The sequence below is a fragment of the Osmerus mordax genome, chromosome 7 (genome assembly GCF_038355195.1).
Source record: "Osmerus mordax isolate fOsmMor3 chromosome 7, fOsmMor3.pri, whole genome shotgun sequence".
Classification (NCBI taxonomy): domain Eukaryota; kingdom Metazoa; phylum Chordata; class Actinopteri; order Osmeriformes; family Osmeridae; genus Osmerus; species Osmerus mordax.
Window position 1 is genome coordinate 8,788,272 of NC_090056.1, and position 26,909 is coordinate 8,815,180.

At 52.6% G+C, this 26,909-nt stretch overlaps 1 protein-coding gene across 2 annotated transcripts in view; it reads left to right on the plus strand.

Moving 5' to 3' along the window:
- The first annotated feature begins 410 nt into the window (after nucleotides 1-410).
- magi3a (membrane associated guanylate kinase, WW and PDZ domain containing 3a) overlaps nucleotides 411-26,909 on the plus strand; it is an 88,919-nt gene continuing 62,420 nt past the window's right edge. For both annotated transcript variants that reach the window (XM_067239162.1, XM_067239163.1), the window contains exon 1: nucleotides 411-1,429. In XM_067239162.1, the coding sequence (XP_067095263.1) occupies nucleotides 1,123-1,429 (307 nt within the window). In that variant the 5' untranslated portion in view covers nucleotides 411-1,122. The remainder of the gene's footprint in view (nucleotides 1,430-26,909) is intronic.

The following is a 26,909-nucleotide window of genomic DNA, read 5'->3' on the forward strand; positions in this document are numbered from 1 at the left end:
CCTTTATGCTACTGCCAATTTGGGATACTGGCACAAGCACCACGCCATTAACCGTGTCAAATGAATAACTTTAAATTAGTCGGTTGTCAATAATACATCTTTAGAAACTAATTTGGCATCAGTGGTTATTGGAGAGCAATTTTGTTTTTCCTCAACAAAACTTTTTCCAATATTAGCCTTAGCCTTACCTTAGTTATGTGTGTGTGTCAGACCTATGGTGTGTGATGAGATGTGTGTGTACTGCTTTATTTAAACCACAAGAGGGCACAGCCGTTTAAAGAAAAGGCATTACTACATGGGACGTCATAGCTATGCTAGAGCGCGCGCTGAACGAGCTGACTGAAGAATAGGAGCAAGTTCCCAGCAGCAGTCAGCACAGTAGGCTTGAGGTGAACCCTGCGAAACACTCCGTGGACAGGTATCCGGTGTTATGCAGTTACCAGGGAATACGTCGTATCTGATGTCACCTCGAAGTGTTAGAACAGGTGCGCTGAACTAAGTTGTAATGGCCAAGCAGTGCAGTTCGGGTGGGTCAAGAATCGGTAGTGGATTTACGCAACAGTTTGAACCACTTTGAAGACGAATAGCGAAATATTACATATTGCGCGTTGCTTAAATCGTTCAGTTTTTCTGTTGGTTTCTGCCTTAACTGGATACTACTACTCCGAATCCGTGACTTTCAACCGACTGAATTTAGATAGACTGCGAAGACTCACTGTAGGTTGGATCCGTTGAGTTCTATAGTCGGCTATAGTAAATAGACTACTGCAGAGGACACGCTGGTCTGAAAACATTAGTAGGCTACCGTGTGGAACGGGCAGTTGAAGGATTCTATTACAACACTAGCAACCCCACGATACAATTTCTCCTTCTCCGACAACACTGACGCAGAAGGTCTTGCATAGCTGACAGGTTGATGCCTGGATAATTCAATCAAAGGAAAAAACAATTGATCAATTTTAAGGGACGATAGACTGCTATGGAATATAACACAAGTAGTAGGTTGCCTCATCTCAGCTTCAGCATCTTTGTACAGTTTCTATCTGCATGACTGTGTGAAGCTTGTCTTGTTATATCAACAAACACCAGGACTTCTCTAAAGGCTTGCGAGAGACATTCATCATGTCCAAAACGTTGAAAAAGAAAAAGCACTGGTCCGGCAAAGTACAGGAGTGTGACGTTTCGTGGGGAAATGCCGGTGAGTTTGGCACCGTTGTGGAAGTAGGGGGAGGTGCCGAACTCGGAGAATTCCCGTACCTGGGCCAGGTGATTGCGGATGCGATGGTTTGTCACGCAGGAAGATTTCCTTGCACCGGGGACGTGCTCCTCGAGGTGAACGGCACCCCAGTCAGCGGGCTGACCAACAGAGACACCCTCGCTGTCATCCGCCACTTCAGAGAGCCCATTCGCCTAAAGACTGTGAAACCAGGTATGCAATGTGTCAATATCAAACAAAGGTTACTGCCTAATACCAGCCTTGTTAGTGTAATCCCCAGTGTTTTTTGTCTTCAGTTTTATTCCGTATGACGTCACAACCTGGAGAGGTAGGCTCTATATGACGGTTATCAGGCAGAGGTTTTTGAAACCCTGCAGGGCCCACAAGGCAGACTACCAACCACACTGAGGCTGGCTCACTGTCAGAAGCATGTTTGATGGGTTTCGCAAACCCTTATCTACATGTCAGATCGAGTGTGTGTACTGTGTATCGTTTGTTTGCCCTGGGCAGGACAGCCAGGGTCATGGCAGGGTTAGGTTGACTTGGCTCACTTGAGAGGAGCCTGATAGGAAGGGATTAAACAACAAGTACTTGTAAATGTGCTGCATCCTCGCACCCAGCTGAGCCCCAACCCTGCAAGATGAAGGATCAGGTGTGTTTGTGTAGTGCGTGAGTGTGTGAAGAGTTAAAGGTACAAGGCATTTTCTATGTAGGTGTTACATGAACATATCCTTGTATTCTCTGAGTTTGCCACCTTTTTGTATAGAACTATCTGACAGATAAGGACGCAACGCAGCACTGCTGAAACACTGACAATTCTTGTAGTCGCTCAGATAACATGGGCATGTCTTGAGCTTGTCGGCAGACAGCTTTATGAATCTTGGGAGTAATCCTCTTTACTTGGGTACACAGATGCTGTCCACTGTCTGACCGTAATCATGTGTTCTCTCTCCTGTTGTTCTACATGAGCCACAAGACATCTTCTCCATGTCATCTGCACTAATCTGTGCAAGGCTACTGGCCTAAAGCATAGGCCTATCAGATAAATCGGTGTGTGCGTGTGTATGAGTGTCTTTGTGTGTGTGTGTGTGTGTGTGTGTGTGTGTGTGTGAAGGCGTGTAGAATACTTCCAAATGGCCAGTCATTTTAAATATCTGTTACTGATTGATTTCCATCTGTGACAATCTGTTATAGTCTTCTATTAGATTGAGTAATACTAGGCTTATAAAATGTGGTCCAGATGCACAAAGGTCCTCCTGCCAGTTGTAGGCAGACCGATCTGGATTTAGATATAAACAGGAATGAATTGGAGCTGGGTAGAATGGCAACCTCATTTCCCTTTGTAATCGGGCAACATTGCAGAGAATTTCAGCACAAAAGTTCCCATTTAAATGTTTAATGGAAATGCTCCCATTTTCAGGCTTAGTGTGTGAGATGTTTGACAAATGTCTGCAGAGGGAGGTAGTCTGTTAATGGTGCTAGTCATGCCGCCTTGAGGTGAGTCCAAGTTTAATTGATTCAATTACAGTTTTTAAATCCCCAGGTTGCTGCTCTCCTTCACGCTGGGCTGAAGCGGGCTGGCCAGAGAGTCCCTGGCTTGTGTGGTTACTCCCACAGATACACACTGTTTAAATGTATCGATCCTTGCTCATACGCACATCCCCTTCCATTTTTAGTGCTGTTCTTGTCAGAGGTTCTGCTTTCTTGGAAGAGGCAGGGGTGATCGCTTCAAGAATGAATTCCCAGTTACAGTCAGAGATGTTGCTGCTGTATCGACAGACGTTTCCCTGAATTCCCATCCCACGACCCATATTCATCACTGTTCTGTGATACTGGCACTGACACTGACACTGGCAGCTCGAACCAGAAGTGTAGGAGGTGCTAGTTGTACTTTATGTGGATGGAGGGAGGCAGGTTCTGACCTCAGGGTGGCTGGCTGTGGGGTTGACACCTGTGGACCTAACCATAGGCTCTGGATGAATACTCTGGATCTCTAGGTGTGTTTATCTCAGAGTCCCTCCCTACCAGCCTATCATGTTTAATTCATACATTCATCCATCATTGATGGGTCCTCCATACTAAGAAGTGGTGGCAGACCGCCCTCCAGGATCAAATGTTAGGAGGCTGGCATAGATGCTAGCCCCGAGCGACAACACTAAGTCTGGGGTGAAGGGGAGGGAAAGGCCTGAGTCTACCAGGTGTTTGCTTCAGGGACGTCCTCTGTGTATTGTGGTTGCCATGGCACCACAGGCCATCTGGTGTGTGTGTGTTTGTGTGTTTGTGTGTTTGTGTGTTTGTGTGTGTGTGTGTGTGTGTGTGTGTAGAGGGGCTCAGGAAGAGAACGGCTACTGTTGTTGCTGCTAAAAGTCAGACGAGATCAAATGTGTCCACTCCAGTATGGGAAGTTTACCTGTGTGATGTTGAACACAACTGTCAAAAACATGATACCTGTTTACTTTAAGTGTTTTGTATGGTCGTTAAATGTAGCCCTTAAGAGCTTCTCTGATACCAGTTGATTCAATAGATATTTTCAAACTGGTGTTTTTTTGTGTCCTGTAGATGTGTCTGACTATGACTAAGTACTTAATTTGATTAGATGTTCTACGAAGTAAATAGTCTTGTTAATGTGCAAGTCCTCCGTAAGCACTTACTTTGTCTCTGTTCACTTGCATTCAATATCATATTTTCTTCCCCTCACTTTCCCCAAGGATCATCGTAATATTGGTTTTTCCCTTTTTCTATGTGTTCTCTTTATCTTCACTTCTCAACCATTCATCCTCCTCCCACTGCATTCTTTCCGGCCCCTCCCTCCCTCCCTCCCTCCCTCCCTCCCTCCCTCCCTCCCTCCCTCCCTCCCTCCCTCCCTCCCTCCCTCCCTCCCTCCCTCCCTCCCTCCCTCCCTCCCTCCCTCCCTCCCTCCCTCCCTCCCTCCCTCCCTCCCTCCCTCCCTCCCACACTGCATCCTAGCCTCTATATTTCACCCTGAAAGCTTATTACATTATTGTAAGTAAATGTAACGGTAAATCTCTCTGCTGATGTGCAGTTCCGCAGCTGTGTTTTTGTATATGGAGGAAGGAACGCTGATTAAAAACACCTAAATTACCTCAAAGTGTTGCCCAGAGAAGCTGAGAGAGAGAGACCTGACCTCTGAACACCGTTGTCTCCACATGGGAACAGCAGTGTACGGTACAGAGCCAAGCCTCTCTCCCCTGCAGACCTGAGAGCTCCTCAGAGCTCTACATCAGGATTGGAGACGCATGTTGAGAGTGTTCCCCTTGCTCTCGAGCAGCACACACAGGGCCACACAAGGATTCAAGCTTGAAGGATCGGAGCAGCCTGGAGTAGAGATGTGGAGGGGGGGTACCATTGATTACTGGTGTTCTAGCCCCGGGGCAGCTTGTTGTCATCTAATTAGAGCTAATGGAAAGTAGTCCAGTCAGCACTCTGCTGTTAAGCCAGAACAACAACACAGCACTGGTCCACTCCCACCAGCCAAGGGAGACAGGCCTCTGAATGGAGGTGGTCGGTAACTGTGTAATCTCAGGCTATCACACTGGGCTGGGCGCACTACTGAGAGATAATAAAAGTGGCAATAAAATGGAATTGCTGTCAATGTTTCGAGGTACTTATCGCCATCCATTAAGAAAAGTGAATAATGGCAACCCCCAGTAGCTGTTAATTTTCCTCCCTATGATAGATTTCGTACTACACTAAAAGACCAGGGCTTTGTATTTAACTGTCTCTTTCAGCCCTGATGTTAGCCAATGTGTTAGTGTGTTAAAGTGTGTGAACCAGTTAACCATTCACTACCTCTAACCCTGATAGAATAGGTGGTGGGGGGTATGTTTTCATGTTGGTCGGGGGGAGAGTGGGAGGGGGGCGGGGGGCAGCACAGCCCTGCTACACAACAGTACAACACTGAATCAAATCCGAAGGACTAATGCAAATCTGAACTGCTACAACTCAATAAATAACTCCTGCTGTTGTCCTCAGCCTCGTAAACGGTGCTGTGTTTGCGTGTGTGTCAGTAGCAGCATGGCTGCGTCGCTCTCCTGTGTGTCCCCGCTTTGCCGCCCTGCTGTTTATGAGTTCAGCTATCATCAAACAGGTTTGCACACGCACGGCGCAACAGTCCCTGAGAGAAAAAAAAAATCGAATGAAAGTGTTTTCTTTTTCTGTGTGAGAGCTTAAAGAATGGCCCCTGGCTGTGTCAGGGGACCACAGCGCTGTACCAACATTTAGCTGAGCTGCCACTCCGGTGGAGGAGGAGGAGGTTGGGTCGCACAGCGAGGCTGCCTCTCACAGCGAGGCTGCCTCTCACAGCGAGGCTGCCTCTCACAGCGAGGCTGCCTCTCACAGCGAGGCTGCCTCTCACAGCGAGGCTGCACTGGACCCGAAGAATCGGACATCTAAGGTCAATGTAAAGTCCTTCCTCAAGTCTTCTAACACTGGAGTTCCAGTTGGAACTAACAAGGAGTGGCGGACCACGGGAACTATGTGTGCTACACATGGAGTGGGTGCGCAGTTGTTCTGAGTTGTTGTATGATGCGCGGTTGATTCGCTGAGAACATGTTTGCTGCTACTAAAAGCATGTTGCTGGAGTTATTATTGGCTTTTGCTCTCCACTCAGCATTGAATCGATATACGCAGAAGGAACTTCACTGGTGGTTTTATCTCCACTCCCCCCTACTGCATCCTTATTATATGCATTTGTGTGTGTGTGTGTGTTCCTGCGTGTGGGTTCCTGCGTGTGTGTTCCTGTGTGTGTGTGTTCCTGTGTGTGTGTTCCTGCGTGTGTGTTCCTGTGTGTGTGTGTGTTCCTGTGTGTGTGTGTGTTCCTGCGTGTGTGTTCCTGCGTGTGTGTGTGTTCCTGCGTGTGTGTTCCTGTGTGTGTGTGTGTTCCTGCGTGTGTGTGTGTTCCTGCGTGTGTGTTCCTGCGTGTGTGTGTGTTCCTGCGTGTGTGTTCCTGCGTGTGTGTTCCTGTGTGTGTGTGTGTTCCTGCGTGTGTGTGCGTGCCCAGGTCCATGTGGGAGTATCTCACTCCACCTGACGATCCACCGAGCCATCAGCCTCTCCCACAGGCTGCTCTCCAGGCTCATTCCCAACCCTGTCACACTCCTCCGCCCTCTATCCCTCCACCCCTCCATCCCTCCACCCCTCCACCCCGCCCGTCCGCCAGCCCGTCAACAGGGAGCGAGCGAGCGAGCGAGCGGATGGGTGCGCTGAGGCCCCAGACAGCAGCAGCTGCTGTGAATACTAAAGCCTCCCCCTCTCTCCCTATCTTCCCCTGCTCCAATCCCTATCTCGTTCTCCCGCCCCTCGCACAGCCCGCTCCTCCTGCGGCACTCGCTCCCCGCCCTCCCCTCGCCTCCCTCCCCCACTCGCACACGTCCCTCCAGTCCCGCGCTCCTCCACCGCTCCACTTCTCTGAAGAAGAGAGACACTCGGAGCTCCTCTCCTAGGAGAGGAGGAGAGGGGGGGAGTACGAGGGGAGGACACAGGGCCGGTCTGGTGGCCCAACACTTGTCACATCCATCCAAGCGGCGTGGCGTTTGAGAAGGAGCCTTAACGACGAGTGTCGGGCCGCTGAGGGGAGGGCGTCTCTCAGAGACAGAGAGAGGGAGTGACACGGGCGTCCGAGGGGCTGTTTACCCCAACTTCGTTGTCAACACTGCCGTCATCTGAGCGTCCGTGTGATTATGAATCCTCCAGCAACAATAATTACTTTTTAATGGGGATGTGTGCAGTCTCGCAGGCTGTGTGTGTGTGTGTGTGTGTGTGTGTGTGAGAGCGAGCGAGAGGGAGAGGGAGGAGGCCTGGCATGTTTCAAAGCAGATGAGAGATGTGAGACTGCTGATTCACCAGGGCTGAGCCCTCCGCTGGCTCACACAGATCACACTGTGTGACGCACGTCTCCAGACGCACACCTGCAGTGATGGAGGAGCTTGGAACACATAACACACACACACACGCACACACTCACGTACATATACGTTCAGCTTCAGAGAGCTCAGGCACTCTAATTGGCTCCCACCAGAAAAGCATCATTGCTGTTGTTTATTCCCCCCGAGATAAGATGAGGTCAGCGTCTAAATGATGCATATAAATAACACAGGCCAGTTCCTAGCGAGCAGCTCTCCTCTGTCACAGCGACCATTAGCCGCCAGCGCCGGGCTACAGCTTTAGTCAAGTCAATAGCCTGGCAGTGCAGCTGTTATTGCAAAGCAGCCAGGCATACACGTTCACCTGGGGAGTCATCACCCCCCCACCCCTGCTCCTCTTCATTCCTGAACGCTACCGTTCTGCGGCAGAGTGACCCCTGTCACACACATCCCCCCCCCCCTCCCCCGATGAGCTGGCTCCCTTCTGCTGACTCGCTGCCGTTAGAGGCAGGAGGCAGAGCTGCTGTCGGGGCACATGGAGCTGAGGAGACGTCGAGGCTGCAGAGTGGGGAACGGGCCCACCCTCTCGTCAGGGCCGGTGGAGCGCAGACGGATCAACAGAAACGGCTCTTTCTGGGTTCCCATTTATGGGAGGCGGAGCGAGGCGGACACCCTGGGGCGGGGGGGGGGGGGTGAGAGAGATGGTGTGACTAAAGATGTCCAGGAGCCAGGGAAGGGGGTAAGAGCAAGGAGGCAGATATTGATGGAGGCTTAGCTACGTTGATCGCTCCCTGGTGTGCAGGCTGAACGCTGCTTGTTCACGGAGCATTCTGTCCCACAGTGAGCTCGACGCCCCGACCTGGCCTCCGGCCGGAGAGACGCCCTTCACGGTGCAAAGCCTGTATGACAAGCAGAGAGAGGAAAGGCAGCTGGAACCTCAGCCCTGGAAATCTGCTGATGAGATACAGAGCCTCTGCAAGAGAAACCGGGATTAAAGAGCGGGGATCCGGAACCCATACTGGGAGAGGCAGGGGAAGGAGAGAATAGAAGATTGAGGGAAAGTGGGAAGGAGAGCGATAGGTAGAGGGGCTATGATGAAGGTGGTATTGCTGCTTTGAGACCGCTGAGGAGCCTCATTCTGCAGGTCTGGTGTTCATTTCTAGATCCTTCTCCTTTTATTCCTCCCCTCTGGGTCTGCACTGCAGCATGGGAGAACAGGAACAGTTGCCTCCCTCCAATCTTAATGTCTGCAAATAACCTCCTCTCAGCCCTCCTTCTGAGCTGTGTGTGTGTGTGTGTGTGTGTGTGCATGCATAAGAATGAGAAATTAGGCCAGATATAGGGATTGTTCTCTGGTTCCAATGGCCTTTTGAGGAGGAATGCAGTCACAGTGACAGGATTTGTGTTTCTCAAGCCACCGGCTGGCTTTATTATGCTGACCAGTCTCTCTCTCTCTCTCTATCGTTCGCTCTCTTTCTTTCGCTCTCCCACTCTCTTTCTCTCACTCTCCCTTTCTCTTGAACCTTTCTTTGTGTGTTTCTCTCATTCCGTTCTTGTTTTCATGTCAACAGAAGCTGCTAGACGTTCTGTGACATTACAGGTGTGGGAACTGGTGTATTGTCGTCGCTCTTCTGTATTCTTTCATTCACTCATTCTTTTGTGTCTCTGGGTTCGCTTGAAAGGTGGATGTTAGCCCACAGCTAATATCCACAGTTTGTGTGTGTGCATTGTGTGTTTTCTCTCTGAAGATAATAAAGCAGACCAGGACAATGGGTCAGGTGTCAGTCGTAGTCTCTTGCCATGTCAGACTGGCGCCGTGCCCGCTCTCTGAGACCTCCATCCACAGCCTCTGTGCCAGCTCTGCCCACTCAGCTGCTTGGCAATGTAACTCCACTAGGGAGAATCGATTAAGCTTCTCTGATGGTGACCATGGCGATAACCCAAATCAAATGGGAAGAAACACACCAACCTACCTTGTTGTGGCCCCAGCTGTGTTTTCAGGGTTCTCCCAGCCAATCCCCAGCCTGGGAACTGGGACAGGGACTGAACCATGTACCAAACTGTACAGCTCATATCTGAGCTGTACAGTAGGGCACTGAAGGGTTAATGACATTTACACGTCTGACCAACAATGAGGCTAGATGGTGACAGAGAAAACTGATTTATTATCTGCCTGAACTGGGTCACATGAAGTGCGTCTCTGCTTGTAATTGGCCCCAGGAGGGCGAGGGGAGATGAGGGTTTTTTTCTGTCTGACCCTGTCATGGTGAGTCCGGAGTAGCAAGCACGTTCCTCGCACCCTGCCTCCTCCCCCTCGCAGAGTGTCCATGCTCGGCAGAGATAAGCCCACAGCAGCCTCATCAGAATGCAAGGCCATCAGGAGGGCTCTGGACATGCCCGTTAGCATTCCTAGCAGGGTTATTGATCAAGGCCGTATCAAACGGTCAGCATCCAGGGCTGGGCTACCGGTCAGCATGAAGCTGAAGGACGTAGAGGACGTCTTCACACACTCTTTCTCTCTCTCTCACACACACACACACACACACACATTGTCCACACTGACTTTGACTAAATGAGAATTGCGTGAGCTCTAAATAGGTATCGGATTGATGTTCCTGTATCTCATTGTCCTCATGTCGTTCGTGATACTATGACATCATTCCCTGCGACAGCTGTCTGCCTCTCTATTCATGTCCCGATTGGCATCTCCCATTCTCAACTAATAAGCACATCCCTCCCGATTGCTGCTCCTGAAAGGAGGTCTTATGTAATCAGATCATACTCCGGATGGAGTGTGTCGCTGTACAGTACATGGGGCTCCCGTGCTTACTGCACCAGAAACCCTGCTCACAGGAGCGAACAGCAGACTGCAGCTAGCCAGGCCTTAGACAGGGGAGGAGTGGTGATGCTACTGATGGACCCCTCCATCATTATATGACCAGTGAAGTGTCCATTAACAGGGATTATTTCGTACTTTGCACATACAGAACACCACGGGAACTATTGATCACATGAGTTTGTCTGCCTGATGGAACGGCTGGGAGATGTTGACCCTTCCGCTGGACCCCTCCCAAAAGCCGTCGTTCTGGTCCAAGATACATTTTTTATTCTCTCATGCAGTCAAGCAGCCTTCAGCTTCTTTTCTTCTTGCAAAGATGTTGAAGGCTTCTTTGTCGAGCAGCGATATCTGTGCAACAGGATTGGCTAGGAAATGTGTCACACCACTTGAAGAGGAGTGAGAAAGACAGAGAGAGGTGAACTGAGAGAAGTGTTAAGCTAACATGAGGGATATAAATGGCATGGCATTATTCAAAACAAAATTCCTTCCATGTGAAAAATGCACCTCTCAGAACTCCCGTTTCAAAAAACAGATTTGCCCTACATGTTAGCAGGGTAATATAAGCTAGTTGTCTGGAGAATGGAAGCTATGTATGGAATGCAGATTCTTTCTTGTTTGCTGAGAACACTGCTAGCTACTAGGAACCTCCACGCCAGCTACAGTGTATTGTTACCAACAGGTGTTTGCTCGGACATCCCTTCCACTTTGTTTCACTGTGAGACCCTGAACTCCAACACGCATGTCTCCTCCCCAGCCCCCCTGCCCAGCCCCCCTGCCCAGCCCCCCTGCCCAGCCCCCCTGCCCAGCCCCCCTGCCCAGCCCCCCTGCCCAGCCCCCCTGCCCAGCCCCCCTGCCCAGCCCCCCTGCCCAGCCCCCCTGCCCAGCCCCCCTGCCCAGCCCCCCTGCCCAGCCCCCCTGCCCAGCCCCCCTGCCCAGTGTCTGGATCATGTAGTAATGCCTGAGAAGGACTGCCCTGTTCTTGACTCTTGACTATGTTCCCAGACTCTGTTTCCAGCTTTTAATTACGCCTCACTCTGGTACTAGATAGATCTGGAAACGTGAATGGTACTGAAGTCAACATGAGAGTTCCACAGGAGGTGCAGTGAATGACTCAGCCCACATTACACATTACCAATCCTCTTCTCTTTGGTTTAGAATGAATGACTCAGAGGTGTGTGTGTGTGTTTGTTTCAGGCTGTGCCATGCTGTACCATTCCAAGGGAAGGCAGCACACCATGCGCTCTAAATGCCCCAGGTTCAGAACAGAGCAGCCTTCACCACAACAGTCCTTGACCTTTTTCTCAAATAACAATGCTGTAGTTTAAAGTGTTTTGAAACCAAAACGACCTTGATGCACACACACACCAGCCTTCCAAATTGAAATTGTGTCTCCTTCCAAGCCTCAGTGAAAAGAAGTTGGCTCTCTCAGATAAACAGGCTACACATCATTAAGGGAATGGGGTCTAACGGGTCTAACAAGTGTGGCCACCAGCAGCAGCAACCCTGACGCCCTAATACAACCCTGACACAACCCTGACAGGACTGGTTCATCTGCTCTAACGTGGTGTAAACAGCAGCATCTGACCCAGACCTGCCCAGATGCTGTGGAAGTGCAGCATTCCTGGCCCTCAGAATCCTAGACAGGCAGACAGGCAGACAGACAGGCAGACAGGCAGACAGACAGGCAGACAGACAGACAGACAGACAGACAGACAGACAGACAGACAGACAGGCAGACAGACAGGCAAGCAAGCAATCAGGCAGGCAGGCAGCACAGCGACATACCAACCTATACATAGGCCGAGTGATGGATAACTTTCTAGACAGAGCCCCTGTCTCCAGCCCTAGACTCAAATGACCTCTTAAAGACCAGGGGTCATGAGGTCGCCTCAGGGTTGTGGCTCACGTCATGTTGTCAACAGCTGAGGGCACGACATATAAACACATGGCTGCATGTGGCCATGATTCATCCTGTCGTGTGTACATTTAAACAAATTCATGGTTTCTTAATAAGTTTAGCATATTTCTTCATGTAAAGGAAGTGTTCTCTAGGAGCATATCATCTAAACACACACACATCCACACACTTGTTGACCAATTTATGTCTATCTCCGAGCAGCCAGGCATGGTTGGTGTTCATCAGCCCCCCCCCCCCCCCCCCCCCCCCCGTATTCAACCCTCGTTTTTTGTTGCCCTCCCCTCGGGCACCGAGCTTCACCAAGGTAACGGAGTCTAACAGCAAGACAAGCAGCTCACTCTCTCTCTCTTTCTCTTACTCTCTCTCACTCTCTCTCTCTCGGTTTCTGTGAGGGTATTAGAGCCTGTTGAGCTGATTGACCCTATCCCAGCCTCTGAGATGTGGCCCACTATGGCTGCTTGAAGTGGTGCAGAGAGGATGCTATTGAAACCAATCTTGCGGTGATGACTGGAAAGAACTCCACTGACGGACCCTCTTGTTGGTGTGAGGAGAACCGGATGACACCGGTTCAAGGTCCATTGGCTCCTGCAGCCTGATTGTTGACTGTTTGGTCTATCGTAGTGTTTTTAGCAGCCCGCCAGCCTGCAAGCCAAGCGGCACCGAATGCAAATATGTGACCAGCTTTATTGCCTCAAACAAATAACAGCATTAGTCCAGGTTTGCATGCATAACCAATGATCAAGTGTTGTAAACAAGCTTGTGGAATCCACAGGAGTCAGTGGAGGCCTACAGTAGTTAGTCATCCAGACACCCAGACTGTAGGTAAGGCTGGCGGGCTGGTTGGTTGGTGATCCCAGACTGGAGAGAGGCTGTATGTGTCCTGGGCCTTAGGCACCGCTGCTGTGGTCTTACTGTCAGCTCAACCCTCCCCTCCCCTCCCTCCAGGAGTTCTGACACCTGAGAACACTGGGAACTGGTCCCTGACAAATACACACACATCCGTAGACACACACACACTTTTCAGCTAACGACGAGCCACAGCGCCCTGGTCATACCTATTATTGGATACTCTCCTGTTCATTCGTCACTGCTTGCTTGGTGATGCAGGGTGGCAGGGAGTGGAAGTGGCCCCCCAGTCCTCTGTCAGGCCCCCGCCCTCTCTTCCCTCCCTCCATCTTTCTCTTTTTCCGTATCGCTCTCTTTTCTTGATCTCTGTGTCTCTGTGTCTGTGTCATCACTTGCTTTCTTCTCTCTATTTCTCTCTCCCTCCCCTGTCTCTATATTTCAGTTTCAGAGCTTTGAGGGAGTCATCGGGAGCAGAGATTCATTAGGGCACCATTCTGTTCTTCTGATTGGGCATAGTGTGGGTGGAGGCGTCAGAATCAAAGTTAACAGTCTCAGTTAATGACTATAGGAGACATCTCCCCAGGGTCATCCATGACAGAAATAACAACGTTGTTTTAGTCTCTTAAGAACTCTGTGTCGGTCTTTGCTTAGTGTGAACAGTGAAACCAGTTGAAGGAGATCCATCCAGTTGCTCCCTGCCCTGCATGCAACAACAAAGTGCTACAGTCTCTCCAGATAAGGTGTCCATTGGAGCGGAGAGGGGGGAAGGGTGGGGGTGGGGGGGTAAACAGAATGCACCATGGGGTCATTTTACCTCTTCTCTCATGTAAAACATGCTAGCTCCGCCCTTCCGGGCCGACTGTCCGGCCTGCAGAACTGGCCGTGCTTGTTTGTGGGTTTCGAGGGAGGTGTCGTCAGAGTTGTGTTTCCACGCCGAGCCTGTTTTTCCTGATCCTTTCTCGGTGGCCCGGGGAGCAGGGCTGTGCACCGTGGTTCCAGCAGATTAAAGCACCATTACTGCTGCCTCTCTCCCAGCGGGTCCTTGCTGTTATGACACTTAGCGGCTGGGGGTATGTTGTCTCCACTCCCCTCCGTGGCAACCACGGTGACATCACTGAGGACATCCCTTGTCCCAGCCCACCTACAGGACTAAACACAGCAACCCGTGTCAATGACACAGCTGTGACAGGAGCTGTGGGAAACTGAAACCCAGTGTTGTCTGTCTGGCTTCAGCACCGGGTTTAAGACGACACAGTCTGAATCTGAATCCAATCCTGTTCAGCCGAGGGTAGACAGAACCTTCTGGGTTCCTACAATTCCAATAATGAAAGAGGAGTCTCCTGTAAATGTGCTGCTTTGTGTGTGTGTGTGTGTGTGTGTGTGTACCAGCCCCAGTAGGGCTCTGTCTGAGTAATGTTGCTGCTGCTCTAGGGCTGTTCTGTGGACCTGGCCTGTCTAGACTCTGTTCAGGGGTGTTTGAACAAGAGAGGGAAGCCACGCTGAGGCCAATTAGCCAGGCCTCCCCTTCCACCCCCACCCTTCCTGGCTGCCTACCTACCTGCCTGCCACAACACAGCATCCATCTCCACTTACCCTACCAAACACACACCAACACATCCACACAGACAAGCAGTGAGGAGAGATCCAGGAGTCTCTGGGTCTGATGAGGCTGTCTACACCTGGTTTACCCACCTGACTGGCTGCAGCATGAAGCCCAGTGAGCAGGGGAGAGGGGAGGGGAGGGAAGGGGGAGGCCTGCTCACCTTGCTGGGCACAGATGAGCCAGATAAGCCCCTCCAGGCCAGCTCCACTACCCTCAGCACTAACAAGAGCATAGGCAGAGGACAAGTGACGACAATTGTATGTAATCAGTGGGGAAATGTCAGAACAATTGTGTGTTATTATTAGGCGCACACAGTCGGGGTGCTGCATTTCTGTGCTCAGTGTCATTAGGCAGCAGAGATAGTAACAGTAGTTATGCCAGTACACTTTGAACCCTTGCTGTTTGATGAGGCTCCTTTTTTAAGTGGAGAGAGAAAGACAGGGATGGAGAGATGCAGAGAAACAGGGAGAGAGAGAGAGGCAGAGAGACAGTAGGAAAGAGAGGAAGAGAGACGGGGGTAGAGAGGTAGAGCGACAGGGAGAGAGAGAGGCAGAGAGACGGAGAGAGAGAGAGAAGAAGAGAGACAGAGAGAGAGAGGGGAAGAGAGACAGGGAGAGAGAGAGGAAGAGAGACAGGGAGAGAGAGGGGAAGAGAGACAGGGAGAGAGAGAGGAAGAGAGACAGGGAGAGAGACAGGGAGATAGACAGGTATAGGGAGAGTGACGACAAGAGAGACAGAGCGAGACGAAAGAGGAGATAAAGAGAACGAGAGTCTGTCTGTTTGTGTTTCATTAAAGCCAAGGTCTGTCATTCCTCATTTCGAAGTCCACACAGCACACTGTTCAAACAATGGAACGGTGATGAGTTTCCTAGGACGTTTGACCCGTCTCCTTCACATTTGAAAGTTCCAATTAGCACCAGAATTTAAATTGTTACTGAAATTAAATACCATATGTTTTACACCTTGAGAGCTATTTGACCTGAGTTGCAAAGCTACCCCCACCCCCCTCCCTCCCCTCACAAACTCTCTCTCTCACACACACACACACACACACACACACATAGAGACCCATATATAGCCACGTGTGAGTGGCGCCTGCAGTCCTCCTGGTGGGACAGGATCCCAGTGTGTGGTGCTGGTGGGCCACCTTCCTCCACCCAGCCTGCAGCAGCACCGTGGGGCTCTGCTGGTCCCATGCTCCATACCACTGCCCTGGTCCTACAGGATCCCAGTGTGTGGTGCTGGTGGGCCACCTTCCTCCACCCAGCCTGCAGCAGCACGGTGGGGCTCTGCTGGTCCCATGCTCCATACCACTGCCCTGGTGCTACAGGATCCCAGTGTGTGGTGCTGGTGGGCCACCTTCCTCCACCCAGCCTGCAGCAGCACGGTGGGGCTCTGCTGGTCCCATGCTCCATACCACTGCCCTGGTCCTACAGGATCCCAGTGTGTGGTGCTGGTGGGCCACCTTCCTCCACCCCTGCCTGCAGCAGCACGGTGGGGCTCTGCTGGTCCCATGCTCCATACCACTGCCCTGGTGCTACAGGATCCCAGTGTGTGGTGCTGGTGGGCCACCTTCCTCCACCCTGCCTGCAGCAGCACGGTGGGGCTCTGCTGGTCCCATGCTCCATACCACTGCCCTGGTCCTACAGGACCCTGCCATGGCTCAGGTGCTGATTTCAAGCAGAGGTTAACTTTCCTAACCAGCCCAAGGAGGCAACACATCTCCTAACTGGAACAAGGCCGTTTGAAGTCCTTTTTGAAGTCCCTTTTGCTTTGAGACGGGTTTTAAGAGCTTTCAAGGTGAGAGCTGCTTCGCCACAGGAGACGAAGCACTGTGGCGGCTCTTCTATCCCTCCTCAGTTGGCTCATCAGCCAGACCAGACAGACAGACAGCCAGCCAGAGCAACCAGCCAGTCAGACCAGCCAGTCCGTATCAGCATCACCACCAGTACTATCCAGCCTGCCGAACTACAGCTATGATGTCCTCCATCATCTCCAAAACCAGGCACAGAGCAGCACACAGACCGCCCTCTCCGTAGAATGCCTATCTGGCTGTCCGTCCCTCGCTCCCTGAGGAGCAGGGAGGAGCACGTGGTGGAGGAGAGGGAACGGCGTCCTTGAGAGTGTCATTGAGCCCCGCTGTGGGTAGTGTGCCAAGTGGAGTGGGTCACACCCTGAGCCAGCCAAACACTCCATCAGTGGCCCCAGGGCTGTGTGTCTTCCATTAGACCAGCTCCCTGTTATTAATGTTGCATAAACACTCGCACAACCTGAGGAAATGTTTCCCCACAGATTGGGTGGAGAGCAGGCGGGAGTTGATGAAGCCCATTGTTGTCCTTGTCCCGGTCCAGGCGTAAGTGGGGGGAGGAAAGTTGTGTGTGAGTGTGTTGTGTGTGTGTGAGTGTGTGGTGTTGTGCGTGCGTGCGTGCCTGGCCAAGGCTCATCTCAGAATCAGGGAGAACAACAGGAGTGTGTTAGCAGCAGATGCGCGCTCTGCTGGAACCCAGCTGGGCTGTTACTTAACTACCCCCCCACCGCCCATCACACACACACACGCACGCACACACACGTCCTCACTCACCCATGCTCCACTTAACAATGACTTGGCACTGTGCTCTTTCAAGTAAAGAATCAAAAGGACTGTTTGTTTGAGCTGGGAGAGAAAAACAGAGCCGAGGGTTGTGTCGTCTGAAGAGGCTCCGGTGAGAGCTGCAGGCCTGAGGCTCGTGTGAGTCTCCCTGTGGGCGTTGTGTCATGCCGTGTCTTTCCCTCCACCTGTCTGAGCGGCCCTCACACCACAACCCACCCAGACCCAGGGTAGTTCAGACACGCAGAGAGACAGCCTCCCGGTGACGCATCGTAACAGGTGGGGAGAGGGAGAGGGAGACAAGGAGAGGAGAGGGACTGACCTGAGCTGCTTGAGGACATTTTTAGCGAGTGTGTGTTTAGCACAGGCAGCTGCGGACAAAGAGCTCTTTAGATTCCTGGTTCCCCCCCCGCCCCCTCCCCCCCCCCCCCCACGCTGCTGTGTTTCCTGACATTTCTCACAGTCATTCCAGCAGCAGCTAATTTCAAGGCCTTTCTCCACGCATGCCTCTACACTACCTCACTCTCTGTTCCCCTGTCTCTCTGGAGCATGGCCAGCACTGATGTGGAACAGTCACTCTGGGAATGGGCAGGGCCCGGCGTCGACCTGTGTGTGTGTGTGTGTGTGTTCTTGAGAAAGGCTTGCTCAAATCTCATTGTCCCAGAATACGCCTTAGACAGAGAGAGAAATCTGTTTTGTTGAACTGTCTCTCTCCCTGAACTTCAGAGAATATGTGTGTGTGTGTGTGTGTGCGCATATGCGTGTATGTGTTTCTGCAAAGCTGTTTTCGTTTGTAAGTATGTCTGTTAAGGGATATTGTGCACTATTCAGTGTGCTACGGGCCATCCAGTATTGATCTATGGCTCTGTTCCTGTGTTAGTGTTGAGCAGCACTGTGGTGTGGTGGTCTGCTGGTCAATACCGCCTCTGAGCCAGGAGGAATCCCTGGCACTGCAGATCTGCTGAAAGACGAGCCAGTCTGCTAATTACAGCCTCTCAGACCTCCATCGCCTCCTCACAGGACACACGTCCACAAAGCACCCTCGCCCAGCCCCCACCTCACCCCCGGTGCTGACACATGCGCTGTGTCCTATCACACACCACAAACCAAAATGTCCTCCGTCACCGGGACCGTTACCCTCTACTGGGGGCAGGCAGGTGGGCATACAGGCAGGCAGGTGAACAGGCAGGCAGGCAGGCAGGCAGGCAGGAAGACGGAGCGGGCAGATTGATGGATGTGCCTTCAGAAGGCTCCTCTCCCTCTGGTCCAGGGTGCACAGCAGAGATAATACCATGATGTTGTTTGGCTCCCTCTGTGCGGTGGAGGCCAGAAACAATCAGCGAGAGAGCCCAGCACAGCCTTCTCTTAAGTGCCTGGCTGGGAACAATAGGCCTTTATGTTATGTGTGTGTGTGTGTGTTGAGCCTGCCACGCTCGCTCGTGTCAACAGGAAACCCGGGCCCTTCCATTGAAGGAGCTTCAATTAACCAGTGGCCTTGCGGTCTTGTTAGCCTAGACTCTGTTTCCATGAGTCTCATTCTGTCATTTTAATAGCCTCCTTATATTATGTGTGTCCTGTGAAAGCCTAGTATAAACTGAGTATAAACTGTCACCTGAGTCACGCAGGGATAGAGATAGGCTGCGATGGAGACAGGAACACGCAGAGGCAAGGACAGCATAGGGGCCAGACTAACCCACACACATCCAAACTGGTCTCCCTGGGTCTGTCAAATAACATTGATATTGGTTCTTTTATTTGTTTATTCGTCAAAACCCTGTGTCATTGCTACTCATGCAACGAGGTCATACCAGGTACACATATCATGATTAAAATGTCTGGTAAGCCATTTGTTACACAACAGATTACCATAATTCCTGTACCACTTTCATGTATTGATATGAAAGACATTTTCATAATGGATCCCTCCAACAAGCTGATGTGCTGGTTCTAGAAGGTTCTGGTACTAAATAGAAACACATGGACTGATGAATTGGCCCCATGAGATGGGGATCAGTAGAGATCAATAGAAGTCTATAAGACGTCTGTTTGTTGTGTGGCTGCTTCTTTCATTTTAGTTTGGTGGGTAGGAAAAAAAAACTGCTTACATGGTGTCCACAAAGGCAATATTGATTCCTGAGCATGGGCTTGTTTAAGCTGACACCCTATTGTCCTCCTGTATTTACCAGGGGCTGGCCTTCATGTTGCTCGGGCCTGTATATCCCCCTGGAATCAGGACGCTTCTTCCTCTCTGAGACGAGGAACAATCTCTTTCTCTCTCTCTGTCTCTGTCTCTCTCTCTCCCGTGTGTCGGAGGATGCAGCCCCCCCCCCCCCTCTCTCCAGTCTGGTTGCTATAGTGCTGGAGGGCTGAGAGAGAGGGCCACGTGTGCCTCCATGGGAACAGCGACCTCAGCCAGCTCCACAGACGTGTCACCTGGGATCTGTGTGACCAGCACCGAGCCAGCACCAAAAATAAATCCTCCCCTCTCCTGTCCGCCGACTCCATACATCACAGCGGGGCGGAGGAGCCGTCTCAGCCTGGAGCCTATCTGCTGCAGGCCTCCTATTCATCAGCCCAGACGCCCCCCTCCGCTCCCACACTCTCCCGGTCAGTCGGCCGGTACGCTTCGCTCTCCAGGTGGAAGGGGACTGAGATGTCGTTTCTCTCAGGGAGCGCTGAGGTGGCGTATCGATCCTCCTTCGTTCCCCTGGGGACGCTAGAAAGGCAGAGGTCGATCAGTGGGTGACTCATGGCTCAACAACAGACCCATTAGCCTGACATCCATCACCAGGAGGGGTGAACAGGCCTGGGGCCTATCGGGGCTAAACACGATGGGCTAAGGCCCACACGATGGGCTAAGGCCCACACGATGGGCTAAGGCCCACACGATGGGCTAAGGCCCACACGACACAACGGGCTAAGGCCCACGCGACGGGCTAAGGCCCACGCGATGGGCTAAGGCCCACGCGATGGGCTAAGGCCCACGCGATGGGCTAAGGCCCACACGACACGACGGGCTAAGGCCCACACGACACGACGGGCTAAGGCCCACGCGACGGGCTAAGGCCCACGCGACGGGCTAAGGCCCACGCGACGGGCTAAGGCCCACGCGACGGGCTAAGGCCCACGCGACGGGCTAAGGCCCCATGGCCACACGACGGGCTAAGGCCCACGCGACGGGCTAAGGCCCACGCGACGGGCTAAGGCCCACGCGACGGGCTAAGGCCCACGCGACGGGCTAAGGCCCACGCGACGGGCTAAGGCCCACGCGACGGGCTAAGGCCCACGCGACGGGCTAAGGCCCACGCGACGGGCTAAGGCCCACACGACAGGCTAAAGCCCACACGACGGGCTAAGGCCCCATGGCCACACGACGGGCTAAGGCCCACACGACGGGCTAAGGCCCACACGACGGGCTAAGGCCCACACGACGGGCTAAGACCCCATGGCCACATGCAACTGTCCACATCCAGAGGTTCCTTCAGGCCATGGTGCACCAGCACAATGTGGAGATCAAACCCCTCTCCAGCCTCAGGCCGCTGTGTCATTATACAGGCTCTGGGGCTCACCGGCTCAGCTACATTACAGCTACAGGCAGCTTGCTGCTCAGATAGCAGGCGGGGCTGGAGGAGCGGATCGACGGGATTGTGTGTGGTGTCTGGTGTGTGTGTTTGAGTGTGTGTATTAGGGTAGGGCTACTCTCATGGAGCTCCTGATAAGAAGCCTGGTTCTGGTGAGGGGAGATTGGGTCTGGGCTCATCAGTCAAGCTCTCCCTGCCCTGGCCTGGTCTCCTCTGACAGACATGTCAGATAAGGCGGCCTGAGGGCTCCAGGCCCTGGGCTGGGCTGGATGGACTGTCTGCAGCTGAGGTGTCTGAGCTGTGGCTCTCCTGGTGGGTCAGGTGAGGACAGTCTCTGTCCCAGCCCGGCAGAGAGGTTGTGTGGTGTGGTAGGGGCGACGGCAGCAGGAGAAAGGCTGTCCTGTTGGAGAAGCTCTCTCCCCCGTGACATCATCTTCAGGGGACAATGTGTCGGTCCCTGGTGACATCATGGCCAGCTGCTCACTGTTGTGATCTCCGGAGTGCCGGGTTCTCTCTCTGGCAATCCCTCGCTTCCCTTCTCTCCTCCCCACTCCCCCCTCCCCCCTCCCTACCCCTCACACACACACACACACACACGGTGCACTGTGACCGTGAGGAGATGAGGCGTGCCAACGTTTATCTCAGGATGGCCGACCAAAGAGCAAGGTTTTCCAGGGTTTACTTTGAATCCCAGCCTGCGGGTCCCAATCACAGGATCTATTGATTTGTCTGGAGTCCATGCTACACAATCGTAACCCCGCCCATCTGGTCAGAAAGCCTTTAGTGGGACACCAGCTTGTAGAATAACAATGTTGAGGCAAAAGGATTCCAGATTTACACTGTAATCGTCGTCAGCAGGAGAGGAGGAACATGCAGCGCGCTGGCCTTCCTTAAAAGCCTTGTCGTTAAGGAGCGGATGTGCCAGAGAACAAGGAGAGATGGAGGAGGAAGGCTGAGGGGCTGGAAACAGCCTCTGATGCTCAGGAACGGAAGGACTGGGGCACGGAGGGAAGGAGCTGCTTTTAATTAAGTCTCTAACTACATGCCTCTCTCTCTTTCTGACTGTACTCTCCCTCCCTCCCTCCCCCCCCCCCCCCCCCCTCTCTCTCTCTCTCTCTCTCTCTCTCTCTCTCCCTCCTCCCTCCCTCCCTCCCTCCCTCCCTCCCCCCCCCCCTCTCTCTCTCTCTCTCTCTCTCTCTGTCCTTTCCTCCCTCCCTACATTCCTCCCTCTGTCCTCGGCTCTGAACGGCTGGGAGTCAGGAGACCCGGGGCATAAACCCAGCTCCTAATCCCTTTACATAAGGGCTTTTGGAGGGGGAGTGCAGGGGTGTGCTGGGTCATAATTGGCATGAGGCTGGGAGGCCAGGCGGTTGTGTGGGTGGGGGGTGGTGGACTGCATGTGCAGGACTGCAGGATGAGGGGCCTGAGGGACAAACGACCAGGGGCCGGGAGGGGCGCAAGCTAAGCTCTGCAGGAGCACATCGAGGGATGTGTGTGTGAGTGTGTGTGTGGAGGGGGACTGCACAGATGCACTGTTCGGTTTATAGAACCTACAGGTTGCCATGGTGCAGCCTTGGTAATGACACCAGCCTGCCTTGTGCTGTCTCTTTCTCTATGTCTCTCACTCTCCCTCTCTTTCCTTCTCCCTCTTTCCCTCTTCCTCCCTCTCCCACTATCTGCTATTTACTCTTCCTCCTCTCCCTCCATCTCCCTCTTGCTCTATCCATCCCTCTCATCCTCCCTCTTTCCTTCTCTCTCTCCTCCTCCCTCTCTCCTTCTCTCTCTCCTCCCTCTCTCCTTCTCTCTCTCTCCTCCTCCCTTTCTCCTTCTTTCTCTCTCCACCTCCCTCTCTCTCTTCCTCCCTCTCTCCTCCCTCTCTTTCTCCCTCTGTCTCTCTCCGTCTTTCAGAGACTGCATCTTTGTTCTCTTGGGTGTAATCAGTCTGCAGTCCAGTACTGGTCATTAAGAACCGGCTCTGTGTTTGTGACCAACCAGGCGTGAGAGCAAACGTCTGTCCTCCCTGATGCCGTGGTTCAAAGACCAATCGCCAGCAATGAATTACAAGAAATTATCCAACGGGATTTGTTTGGGATTAGGCCAATTTCCTATAGGATTTGAGTAATCCTAAAAGGCGTATTTTTTTAAGCCTTTGAAAAGCTGCAGAGCGAGGGACACAATCTGTCCCTGGTCCCAGCCTCTCTGTGCAGAGCCTCATCTCTGTCCCTGGTCCCAGCCTCTCTGTGCAGGGCCTCATCTCTGTCCCTGGTCACAGCCTCTCTGTGCAGGGCCTCATCTCTGGCCCTGGTCACAGCCTCTCTGTGCAGGGCCTCATCTTTGTCCCTGGTCACAGCCTCTCTATGCAGGGCCTCATCTCTGGCCCTGGTCACAGCCTCTCTATGCAGGGCCTCATCTCTGGCCCTGGTCACAGCCTCTCTGTGCAGGGCCTCATCTCTGGCCCTGGTCACAGCCTCTCTGTGCAGGGCCTCATCTCTGGCCCTGGTCACAGCCTCTCTGTGCAGAGCCTAATCTCTGCTGGGCTGGAGCACATGGTCAGCCATGGCGTCACTGTTAACGGTCAACTCTGACTAAATCCATCTGTCCAGAGAGAGACCAGATCAGGCTGTCACCCAATCCGCTCCTCCGGTACCTAGATACAGAATTCCTGCCAGCTATGGCCTGGCCGCCCTCTCTGAGTGGTAGAGATCATGTGGAGGTCACAGAGGAGGGGGGGGGGAGACTATCCACCCAGTGCATCTCTCTTTCCATTCCTCTATTGGATAGAGTCTATCCACCCAGTCCAGCTCTCTGTTCCTCCATCCATCCTCCTCTGTTTGCCTGCCACTCAGCCCCCCCAGCCTGGATTGATTGACCCCCCCCCCCCCCCCCCTTCCAGTGTCTTGGTGTCTGTGATAGCTCTAGGAGCTCGAGATCAATACCCCTTCTAATCCCTACTGTGCGGCATGTACCTTCTCCAACACACACACACACACACACACACATAAACACACAAAAGGTTTTCTTTTCTCCTCCTCCATACACCTTGCCGTCCTCATGCTTCTGCATACAGGCACTACCACGACGCAGACATCGACTTGTGCCCTCCTGACACCAGTTGGAACATGAGACAGTATTGACCGAGCCTTTTGAAACACTGACCGAGAGTAATTACATTCCGAATTGCTGCAGTCTTGTCAGTCCAGCTCTGAGTCCTACATCTCCAAGCAGAATTCCCAAACAGGGTGAAATGTGTGTGTTCAGTCCAGTGATGGACTGGAATGTACTGCTGAAGGCCCTTAGTTGATTGAATATTAATTAAATAGATTAAATAGTGCTGTGTTTTCCTGTGTGTGTGTGTGTGTTTTGATCCTCTGAATGAGACAGGAGAAATGATGGGGTCAGAGGGGGCAACTCTCCCTTGTCAGGTCCTCTGGGACGCTCTCCATCTCTCTCTCTCTTTCTCTCTTTCTATCTCTCTTTCTCTCTCAGCCTCTCCCTCAACCTTTCTCTCTCTCTTTGTTAGGCTCTGCCTCTCAGCCTCTCCCTCAACCTTTCTCTCTCTCTGTGTCAGGCTATGCCTCTCAGCCTCTCTCTCAACCTCTCTCTCTCTGTGTCAGGCTCTGCCTCTCAGCCTCTCCCTCAACCTCTCTCTCTCTGTGTGTCAGGCTCTGCCTCTCAGCCTCTCCCTCAACCTCTCTCTCTCTGTGTGTCAGGCTCTGCCTCTCAGCTTCTCCCTCAACCTTTCTCTCTCTGTGTCAGGCTCTGCCTCTCAGCCCTCTCCCTCAACCTCTCTCTCTCTGTGTGTCAGGCTCTGCCTCTCAGCCTCTCTCTCAACCTCTCTCTCTCTGTGTCAGGCTATGCCTCTCAGCCTCTCTCTCAACCTCTCTCTCTCTGTGTCAGGCTCTGCCTCTCAGCCTCTCCCTCAACCTCTCTCTCTCTGTGTGTCAGGCTCTGCCTCTCAGCCTCTCCCTCTGTTTTGGCTTCTCAGCCCCTCTCTCTCTGTCTCTCTCTTTTTCTCTCTCCATCTTTTCCCCCACCATGTCCCCAGTGACTGCCGAGTGGAAGAGCCCGACAGGCCATTTCTCTGTGTTGCTTCAATCCTTTCTTCTCCCTTCTTCTTTGTAACTGCGTGTCTCTCCCTTTCTACCTCACCTGCCTCCCTCCTCTGTCTGCCTTCCACTCTTTCTCCCTCGCCCCTGTCTTTGACTCATCCCTGTCTCCAGCCATTGTCTTCCTTTCTCACTCTGCTGTCGCCCTCTGACATTCTCCAAATGACATTGTTTACCCATTTCAGCTGCTCTCCCCCTCCTCCTCTCTCTGCTACAGCTCAGAGGTGAAGGACTCGGTCTCTTTCCCTAGAAGACTTGCTGCCGTCCTCTGTGGCGGCTTGGTTTTGGTGGTGGAGGATTTGTTGGAAGAAAATGTCAAAGCTGTTAATTGTCTCATTATCATCGGTCGGGCTTCATTCAATGTATGAGTTGATGAGGTTGTATTGACCGTGTGTGTGTGTGTGTGTGTGTGTGTGTGTGTGTGTGTGTGTGTAATGAGGATTTGATGTGAGGTGGAAGTTGGGCCATCTCTCAGGATGGAGACGACTGTTTCACCGAGCAGATGTAGGCAGTCATTAATAACCCTCCTCAGCAACCTACTCTGAGCACCAGGAAGCATGCCTTATACCACCCAGAAGAAGAACTCTGGAAGAACTCCTATTGAACACCCACTCTGACTATTCAAGACCACAGGACTTTTATTGAATATGTGGCTTGCCAAGGTACATGAAGGACGGTATTCATTTTTGAGCTTTTAGTCGTCTCATTCTCCATTGACGTCTCCAGCAGCTATTTCACACAGTGTTCTGACTTCCCCTCCCCGCTGTCACATGACACTCAGTCAGGACGTTTCTGTAAGCAGCTTTGACGAGATGATGGGGGGATTCTATTAGAGTGATAGCTACCTCGAGCGCAATGGGGGTAATTCTCTGTCTTTCAAGGGCTCCAAGTGATGACAACAATGTCACTTGCTTCATCACCCCGCAGCGGATTTCCCGGAGAACTTGGGGTAATCTCATTACCGTCCTGGCTGCATTGTCTTGCATGGCGGACACACAGGAGCTCGACGGCCAGCCCGGGCCAGCAGGCTCTGGACCCTCGCTGCTGCCTTTCCTTCCTGCTTTTGTCACAGTTTGTTTGGCCGGGGGAGAGAGGGAAGGAAGCTCTCTCTCTCTCTCTCTCTCTGTCTCTCTCTCTCTCTCTCTCTCTCTCTCTCTCTCTCTCTCTCTCTCTCCCTCCCTCCCTCCCTCCCTCCCTCCCTCCCTCCCTCCCTCCCTCCTCCCTCCCTCCCTCCCTCCCTCCCTCCCTCCCTCACTCCCTCCCTCCCTCCCCCCCCCCCCCCCTCCCCCCCCCCCCCCCCCCTCCTCTCTCTCTCTCTCTCTCTCTCTCTCTCTCTCTCTCTCTCATCTCTCTCTCTCTCTCTCTCTCTCTCTCTGGCTCGCTCCCACCCGGGGGAATGCTATTGGACGCCTGAGATGACGTCACAGCCGCCTTCTGAAAGTCTGTGCATTGAGAGGAAGAGTGTGTGGGTGACCACGCTATCACCGTCCAGACTGAACAGAATGGGAGATGAAAGCCTTCCAAGTGTGTCATGCTTCTCATCACCCACTGGTCATGGATTTGTCATCAGAAAGAAAGCTTTCTCTCATCAACGTCCTTCAAGTCTCTCACTGGTGTTTGCAGAATAGAGCCTTTTTTTTCCAGTCACTGCTTTGGAACTGTGATGAGGGTGGGATGGAAGGACACTCTGATTGGTGCGTTTGCTGTTTTCAACACGGCAAAGGAAGAGATGTGGCAGAGTGAAGAGGAGGAGGGTCCTCATACACTGGCCATGGATCTGATCCCCTCCAGCCCAGTCTGTTCCAGCCTTGTGAACCGGCCTTACCGCTACATTGCGTAGGAGCAGACACAGGCTCTAATACTGTAGAATAGACGAGGCTCTCTTCTAGCTAGGCCTCTCCCTGACATCATGTTTAACGCTGACAATAAGAGACAGCCTTGAACCGGAGGAATTGTCCACAGACACCAAAGCACCAGCGCTAATGTTGTGTTCCCGTCTGCAGACTGCATGGTTCCAGGGAGCGCCGACCGCACCTATTAAGATGCCTGTCAGAAACGCTTCCTCCCGCCGCGTCATTAGTGCCTTACAATCTTATCACCTTCTCTATTATGGGCCAATATTTCTGGAAGATTACCTCTAAAACCCCCTGGCCCATTCTCATGGACTTTATATAACCAGACATTAACATAATACCCATTAGAATGCGTCCCTGTAAGCTCCTGTACCCCCCCCCCCCCCCCCCACTCCCTCATTGCCACCCTTCTTCCGGTCCACACACACGTAACTCATTAATTAACAGGCTGGGCTCCATTGTTGTGTCTTATCTCTCT